This window comes from Octopus bimaculoides, chromosome 2 (genome assembly GCF_001194135.2).
Source record: "Octopus bimaculoides isolate UCB-OBI-ISO-001 chromosome 2, ASM119413v2, whole genome shotgun sequence".
NCBI classification, from domain to species: domain Eukaryota; kingdom Metazoa; phylum Mollusca; class Cephalopoda; order Octopoda; family Octopodidae; genus Octopus; species Octopus bimaculoides.
Genome location: NC_068982.1, coordinates 100095106 through 100104578, shown reverse-complemented (window position 1 = coordinate 100104578; position 9473 = coordinate 100095106). Strand labels below are relative to the sequence as shown.

At 37.9% G+C, this 9473-nt stretch overlaps 2 protein-coding genes across 3 annotated transcripts in view; both read left to right on the top strand.

The window, feature by feature from the left end:
* LOC128247072 (uncharacterized) overlaps positions 1–1191 on the top strand; it is a 155211-nt gene extending 154020 nt beyond the window's left edge. Inside the window, exon 5 of the mRNA XM_052965865.1 lies at positions 1168–1191. Within this exon, the coding sequence (XP_052821825.1) occupies positions 1168–1191 (24 nt within the window). The remainder of the gene's footprint in view (positions 1–1167) is intronic.
* The window catches only part of LOC106868825 (solute carrier family 23 member 1), a 44182-nt gene continuing 35876 nt past the window's right edge, over positions 1168–9473 (top strand). Inside the window, exon 1 of one of the 2 annotated variants that reach the window (XM_014914252.2) lies at positions 1168–1253. Coding sequence is in view for 1 of the 2 variants with exons in the window: in XM_014914251.2 (XP_014769737.1) it covers positions 1202–1253 (52 nt within the window). In the remaining variant the exon portion in view is untranslated. The remainder of the gene's footprint in view (positions 1254–9473) is intronic. The other variant, XM_014914251.2, reaches the window with a different exon arrangement.

Below are 9473 nucleotides of genomic sequence, written 5' to 3'. Positions count from 1 at the left end.
TTTTTATAATATATTTTGGAATTTCTAGAGATGTCTGCCCCACTGGCTGTCAAAATGACTTGCTTCTAAACTGCTTATAAATCTCATTAGAAGGGTGAATAGGGAGAGTAACACTGGAAGGATTTGTTACAGATCAGTCATTATTGATTTCAAATTTTGGCATAAGGCCAGCAACTTCAGCCGAGGAGGTAAGTCGATAACATTGACCCCAGAGCTCAACTGGCACTTATTTTATCAATCCCAAAAGGATGAAAGTCAGAGTTGACCCTTTTAAGCCCTAACAGATATGGGTATCAGAATATATGGACAGATGAAATACCACTAAGTATTTTGCCCGGTGTGCTAGCTCACCACCTCATATCACTGTCATTTTTATCAAAATTTTATTGTCTCTATTTGTAAGCTAGAATTGGTTGGACAAGTCTTGGGTACAACAAAGATGGCTATCCATTGGTTTGGATGATGGGATTTCATTTGTTCAACAAGTTGGATTATCTTCTCATTGAATTAGTGTATAAGTAGTTGAACATTCCACGGTTCCGTTTTAAACTGGCACTGTGTTGGTTACAACAAAGTAGGTTCCAGTTGATCTGATCAGTGGAACAGCCTGCTCATGAAATGAACATGCATGTAGCTGAGTATTCTACAGACACATGTACTCTTAACATAGTTCTCAGGGAGATTCATGTTGACACAGAGTGTGACAAGGCTGTCCCTTTGAAATACAGATACTACTCATTTTTACCAGTTGTGTGAATTGGAGTAATGTGAAATAAATTGTCTTGCTCAAGGGCACAATGCATTGCCAGGAATTGAACTTATGACCTTACGATCATGAGCTGAATATCCTAACCATTAAGTCACATGCCTTTGAACCCGTTTACCCTTTATGTGATTCTCAGGCAAAATCTGCATGTCACAGTGTGTGACAAGACTGCACCTCTGAATTTACACCTGTAATCATGCAGGTGTGTCAAGCTGCAGGCATAACTCTAGATTGGAGTTTAACTGTACATTTATCTCTGTTGAAAAAAGAAGGACCTTCTGCTTATGAAATAAATACATTTTTTTCTCATTCTTGTTTACATGGATGAATCTATTGATTTATCTTTAGAAGAAAAATCAATACTTATTTCTCTTATAACCATTTTAATATTCTTTATGCAGATTACCCCTATACCAAGGACCTAGTATAGAATATATGATTCCATTGCTTGCACTTTCAACTCTGCCAGAATGGAAATGTCCAGAATGTAAGTATATCTTTATATAATTCTGAAGCAGCCACATTGGTATGCATTCATTTCAGGTTATTATGAAAGAACATATTGCTTGTTATCAAATTATATCATAAACTGCTTTGTTTAAGTCAAATATATTATAATGCCTCTGAGTTGGATTTTTTTTTTTTACTGCCATGTTTTTGTCTTTCATTTGGATTAAGTCTGTAATTAAACTGCACTTCTTGATGACTATAATCTAATATCTAAGAAACAGCAACAAAGAAAATAACCTATCTAATAACTGATTCATTTTATCGTAGTCGTTGATATAAGATATCACACTTCATTTTCTTTATTAAACAGAAATGGGGAAAAAAGGTTGAAAAGTATCAGGCTGCTGTAATGTTCTTTTTTTAATCATTTTATTGCTTTTGCTAGACTGCACCTTCCTGGTTAATCATGTCTTGTTCACACATCTTTTGACATTGATGTGTATTACAACTGATTTCCCTTTTTATTGCCATTCTCTTTGGGAATATTCAATGGTTTGTTCTAAATGTATTTCTCTAGAACAACCACAGATCTGATACCCATAACTGTTATGGCTTAAATTCAGAGTTACTAACCACCAAGTTGCAATTTCAAGCATCTGATCATTTTGGCATTCTACAGCAGAATTGTCCTGCCTCTCCTGTTTAACCGATATATATTTTATCATCTCAAAAGTGATAAAAATTGATTTGAACTAAAAGAAAAAAAGTAAATTACAATATTGTTATTAGTGAATATCAGTGTAGCTATATCTTTCTTAAGTCAACTACCAACAGCAGTTTATTGGTCTTCTTTAAAGATCATTTCCTTAGTTATATGACAGCATTATAACTATGTGTTTTATGTTGTTGTTGTTGTTGTTTGATCCCAGATCAGTTCTAATCAAGCATGCCTATGATCAAAAGAACATACTATACTATATATCTAGCACTGCTTCATTCCAGTGTATCCTTTTCTTTATGAGAAAAGATTGTGACTTGGAAGAGAGTTGGCTGCTCTTTCTAGCAGATTGAGCAATGACCTAGAAACTCTTTCACTGGCTCATCTATAACTAGTTATATCAAGTTGTGTACATAAGACACTTTTTGTTGGCATCCTACAAGATCATGGCATGTGCTGATAGAGTTCTGGTGCCTGCTGTAACCACAGGTTAACTAATGCCTTGTGAGAAAAATTTGGTAGAAGCCAATCATAATGTGAGCATGTGTATATGTATTATTCCTTTGACATGCATGCACCAATTGTAAGCAAAGAGCTACATTCATACAACCCATGCTATTTGTTTGCAATCCTTCTACAAAAGCATGTCCAGGTTGTTATTTAATAGACAAGGGAAAGTGTTACTTTGCTTGGAAGTAGGCGAGGGTTGGTGACAGGAAGTACATCTGGCCAGAGATCTGCTTCATCAAATATGACTGAAGATATTTGTTGGAATGTTGTAATAAAATGGTCAAATGGAAGAAGCACAAGTTCATGTCTCCTGCATTTATACTTTGTCTCTGAGCAAGATATTTAATTCTAGTTCTTTGTACTTTCTCATTTTACTTCTGTGTGAAGAATAAGAAAAGAAGCTGAGAATATTTCTTGCAATAGAATGACATATTTATTCAAGACCAGGTTCATTTCCCATCCATTTGTTGTTGGCAACTCTGTTGCTTAAGATGTCGAGGGTTCCAGTTGATCCGATCAACGGAACAGCCTGCTTGTGAAATTAATGTGCAAGTGGCTGAGCACTCCACAGACACGTTTACCCTTAATGTAGTTCTCTGGGATAATCAGCGTGACACAGTGATTATCAAAGGCTGACCCTTTGAATTACAGGCACAACAGAAACAAGAAGTAAGAGTGAGAGAAAGTTGTGGTGAAAGAGTACAGCAGGGTTCACCCCCATCCCCTTCCAGAGCCTCCTGGAGCTTTAGGTGTTTTCACTCAATAAACACTCACAACGCCCGATCTGGGAATTGAAACCGCGATCCTATGACAGTGAGTCCGCTGCCCTAACCACTGGGCCATTGCACCTCCACTCCCATCCATTTAGTACTACTGAATCTAGATATAAGTATCAGGTTTATAAGCTCTTGTGCCTCATGGAGACACTTATTAGGTTATTTTCTTTAAGGCTTTTAGTTATGTCCCTTTGTATTTTGGTTTCAAATCCAGCCTCATTGATAAAATAATACCAGTTAGTCATGGTTTGATTCATTCAACTATGCTCTTCTCTTACACTTTGTGATCTTGTGTCAATAAAAGAAATCATGTTGTATTATTTTCTGTATCTCAGTGAGCTTATACTTAATGTATATTCCAAGTTTACTTGGACAACTTTACTGTGTGGGAGCCTTAATATCCCCTAAACTTTTTTTCTGTATCGTCATCATCATCGTCATTTAATGTTTGTTTTCCATGCTAGCATAGGTTGGATGGTTTGACTGGAGCTAGTAAGGCCAGGGGTTGCACCAAATTCCATTGTCTGCTCTGGCATGGTTTCTTTGGCTGGATGTCCTTCCTAACACCAACCACTTTACAGTGTGTACTGGGTGCTTCTAACATGTCACCAGCATTAGTATATAAATTCTATCCACTTTTTGTCTCTTGCATTGGTGTTATCCTGCCAGATCAAACCATCACACCATGTGCTGATGAGACTCTGTTTGAACCACACACTTTCAAACCCAGTGTACTCCAAAGTTCGGTTTTGTCCCACATATTCTTCCTTCTATATGTACATCTTGTATGTCCTGGCCTTTTCAGTACTTACTTCTATGCAGATGATACCAACCTTCATTGTTATTTAATTCTCTCCACCCATTATGACACCCACATGAAAACTTGGCACCTCACACTAAACCTGTACTAACTCTATGAACCAAGATCAAAAAGCAAAAAGAACCATCCTGCAATGTAATCATGCCAATCTTGTCTCCTTCATCATCACACAGACTCAATTATGACACATGCCAAGAAAACATTATTATGCTCCAAACCCTAAACATAAACAACACACAATTACAATCCTCAGGCTTACTATAAATACCAGGCCTCATCATCTCCTGGTATAGTGAATGTACATACTCAACATCGCATAAACAACATTTTAAAAATTGGTTTTCCCTCTTCAGAGCTAGAAAATACTTCATCGCCAAACAACTATTGACCATCTCCTTACTAATTTGTCTTTTGTCCTCTTGTCACTAATATTGTGATCCCATCTTGGATTCCACACTAACCAATATTTCCAGTCCTTCTTCCCCTGAATATTACTTCTGTAGAGACCCTTCCCTGCATGTGTTTTTCCAACAGTCATCAGCTTGCAGCTGTTGAAAAGGAATACTAACTAGTTGATCTCACTGATTTCTAGCCCTTTTTCCTCACCAATTTAATAAAGAAAAACAAAAAAAAAACATGTGGTAGCCATAAAGTAAGCCAGAAAAACTCCAAATTCTTTAATTTTTTTATATCATATTGATCAATAAAAGAAATTGAAGTATTTAAAATTTCAACCTGGACATGAAGCATATTCATCATTATAGTGTGTATACAACCAGTTGGCTCATTCTGCCTTTAGAGGACAGAGCAATGATATTGACATGCAGATGGAAGTTAACTTGATGCCTACAATCACTTATGATATTGATAAATTTTTAACTGTCATATAATAATGATGGTGTGTCAAATCCTTTGTCTGTGTGATGACAAAGTAAATATGTATTTTATAACTCCAAGATTAGCATATATTATTTATCTATGTATATATATGTATAATATATATATCTATATATTATTTATCTATGTATTCATATAGACGTTTGTGAGCAATAGTGTTGTTGTTTACAAGTTTTCATTTGGACAGTTACTGGTCATTGCATTTCCAGTAGCAAAATTGACAAGAAAGTCTCTCTTAGCTAACACAGAACAAATGTAGCAAGCATTGGTTTTTCAATTTCCTTGCTAATGTTGACATTCTTTGCCAATGTAGATAGGCAAAAGACACATGTGTACATCTGTGTATGTGTGTGTATATGATATGATATGATATATATATATATATATATATATATATATATATACTGGAGTAAGCACATAAATGTGAAACAAGGTGGAAAAAAGAGTACTCAAATACCACAGGTAGAGTAATATGCTTTATTTAAAAGCAGCAAAAATATAACAAAAGCTGTTACTCAGAGATTCACGTTCCCGTTCGTTGGACAGTTTTGTTAAACAAACTTTCAGTAACCAACACTTCTTTATACAGCTATCTTCATTCATACGCATCACATGCCCAGACCAACATATACTGCATTTGATTCCTCTTGTGCCCAACTTTTCTCTCAACACATTTGTGCTTTGTCGTTCATGCACATTGACGCTGCACATCCAGCGGAGCATACTGCCTTCATTTCTCTCTAGTCTACATATGTCCTCTGCATTTAGAGCCCAAGTTTCACTACTATGGAGTATAGCTGTTTGTACATAAGCATCATACAATCTACCTTTCACTCTGAGAGAGTGTCCTTTTGTTGCCAACAGAGGTAGTAGCTCTCTGAACTTTCTCCATCCTATTCTTATTTTAGAAACAATATTTTCAGAGCATCCACTCCCATTGCTAATTTGGTCATCTAAGTAACAGAAACCATCTACTACCTCGAGAGAGCCTGCTGGACATTTGAGAGAGTCTAAGTCCCATGTACTCTTAGTGCTTATTGTTCCTGCACATCTGCCACACACAAAGGTGACCTCATTTGTTAATCTACTTACATAGCTTACATATGGTGAAGATTGAGCAGAACCATTTACCTGATGGAATTAGAGTCTTATCTGCTTTCTTGCTAACAAAAACTTTGGTCTTAGCTTGTTTAGCTTTAAGGCCCTTTGATTCCAGGTTTTGCTTTCATACCTGGAATTTCTTCTGCAATTCTGCTACAGATTCTGCAACAAGAGCGAAGTCATCAGTGTATAGTAATTCCCATGAGCATCCAGTTTTGAATTCCTCTGTTATAGCCTGGAAGACTATGATGAATAAGAGCGGACTAAGAACTGAGCCCTGGTGAACCCCTACCTGTACACTAAATTCATCACTGTATTCATGGCTGACTCTCACCTTACTGACATCCCCTCTGTACATGGCTTGTACAGCTGTAATAAGCCACTCTTCTACTCCTAACTTCCTTAGAGACCACCATATAACAGAGTGTGAGACTCTGTCAAAAGCTTTCTCCAGGTTGACAAAAACCAAGTACAGTGGTTTACTCTTGGTCAAATACTTTTCCTGCAACTGTCTCACTAGGAAGATGGCATCTATGGTACTCTTCCCAGGCACAAAATCAAACTGCATCTCATCTAGTTTGATTCTATTTCTAATCAGTTGAGCTATAACTCTCTCTCTGTAACTTTCATGACCTGGTTCAGCACTTTGATACTTCTAGTTGTTTCTATCTAAAGCATCACCTTTGCCCTTGTAGCAGCTAACTATAACACTACTGCACCAGCCAGTGGGGAGGGTGCCTTCCTGAATGACCTGATTAACAATGCAAGTGACTAGGCTGTATCCCACACCACTGGGGATTCTTATCATCTTAGCAGTGACACCCGATGGTTCAGGGGCTTTCCCTGTCTTCATATCTTTAATTGCTTTATCTCTTATACTGTTATTAACTCTGATGGCTGGTCCTTTAATTGGTTCAATATTTGAAAGACTCTCTTCCCATTCATTTTCCACATTTAGTAACCTTTCATAATGACACTTCCATGCATCTTTCTTCTTTGAGACACTAAGTGCAAGCATACCATTATCCATTTGCACACATTTCCCATCCACCACATCTTGGAACACTTCATGCCTCTCATCCTCGCGCTGTAAAACACTGGCAAACTTCTTCCCTTCTGCTATTCCTTTTTGCTATGTAAACCTGTTGCCTATCTTGCCTCCTGGCTCCCTGATATAATTCTCTGCTTCCACCTTTTTTCCAGCCTTTCCAAGCCTGTCTCTTTGCTTTTATGGCACTGTCTACCTCCTTGTTCCACTACCATGTCACCCTTGGCCTCGGGACTTTGCACCAGCCACAGATTTGCTTCGCAGTCCTCAGTAGATTGTTCTGCAGAAACTTCCAATTGTCCTCTAAGCTATATGTCCCTGTCTACTCCTCTCTTTCGTCAGAGGCTTCCACTAGAATATCTCTAAATTTCTGATGGTTTGCTGGGTTTTTTTGCTTCCATAATCTTCTTTTCCAGTGTGGTTTATTTCCTTGAGCCTTTCTAGACCTAATTCTGAAGTCACTAACTAGTAGCCTATGTTGGGGTGACTTTGCATTTGTGAGCATCTGTCTATCTCATTGCCTGGTGAGGAGGTAATCAATCTGGCTTATTTGCCCACCAGACTGATAAGTGATTAGGTGACTGGCTGGTTTTCTGAAGTTAGTGTTGCAGATCATGAGATCATATGCATCACAGAACTCAAGTAGCTTTGTTCCCTCCTCATTTCTAGGGCTAAAGCTATAATCACCATGCACCCCATGGAATCCATGGGACTGCTACTCAACATGTCCATTAAAGTCGCCAGCCACAATAACAAAGTCTCTGTCACTTGTCATTGAGGTAGTCTGCAGGAGGAACTCATAGGAATTGGTCCTTCTGGTCATCAGCCAGCCCAGTCTGAGGAGCATAGGTGGAGATAAATGTAACTGTTAATTTATCTATGACAAGTCTTAGCTTCATAACTCTATCGCATACCCTGTCTACCTCAATTACCTTATCTACCCACTTATCTGCTAAGAGTATGCCCACACCACCTACTCCATCACTGCTGCCCACACCACCCACTCCATCACTGCTGCCAGACAAATTTGAACCTCTGTTTCTTTATCTCTTGGTATTAAAGCTGCCAGTGTCACTAATAAATATTTTTTACAAGTCCATTGGCTGATCACGACACCAGCGTCTGTTCTGGCACTGTTTTTTTATATGTTTCTGGCAGAGATGAATCACTGTTATCTCTAGTGGCTGAGTGTCCATCATTGACAAGGTCAAGGAAGACCAAAATCATGTGATTTGGTGGTCTTGGTGATCTGGAGGTGGTGGGGATTTATCTCCCCACTACCAATATACACAAAAGTGTGTTTTGCACTAAAAACCAATCTGTGGGTCTCTCTCATGGTAACTTCCACAGTATAATTTGTTCTAATAGAGCATCCACGTTAAAGCGGTGATAAATATTTACTTCTTAAATATTAATACTGCCTGTGTTGCTAATATATATAGATATGACTGTATAGTTATGAAGTTTGCTTTGGGATTGTGTGATTGAGGGTTCAATTCCCACTGCATGGACAATATCAGCTAAAGTCTTTTACAGTAGTCCAGGGTTGACTAGTGCGTTGTAAGTGAAATTCGGTAGATAGAAACTAGAAGTCTATTGTGTGTGTGTCAGTGTGTGAGTATGTATTCCTTTTGTTTTGATGTGGCTGAATGTAAACTCAGCTCGCAAAAATAAGTCGTACACTGAGACTTTCAGGGAACTATGTTAAAGGTGCATTTGTCTGTGGAGTTCTCAGCCACTTGCACATTAATTTCATGAGCTGGCTGTTCTGTTGATTGGATCAAGTGGGACCCTTGTCATTGAAACCGACAGAGAGCGGTAAATAAAGAATCACTGTTCATACTAAGAGTGTTGTTTGTTTGCAATACTCTGGGAAAGCATGTCTGGGCTGTTTGTTGTTTGATACACTACAGGAAATATTACTTCATTTGGAAACAGGTGGGAGTTGGCAACAGGAATAGCATGTGGGTGTTGAAAAATTTGGTTCAACAAACTTATCCTCTGACTTATACAAGCATGGCAAATTGGACATTAAGCAATGATGATAATGATAATTATATACATGTATGTATGGATGATTGTATGTGTGAGTGTGTGTGTGTGTGTGCATGTGTGTGTGTGTGTGTGTACATATATATGTGTGTGTGATAGATTCTTTTGTCATGAACAACAAATGAGGATTCAGTAAAATAAAGCAGTAATCATGTTCTGTGGACACGAACATGTCTCTTGAGGCCTGCTGGTGCCTTGCAAACCTTTTGGTAAATGGAACAGCAAGGACAGCTTTACTTCGTGATACAAAACCAGAATGACAGGCAAGGTTTCTGTTTAGAGGAGCAGCATTTTGTCAGTATGCCTTCATATATATATATATGTGTGTGTGTGTG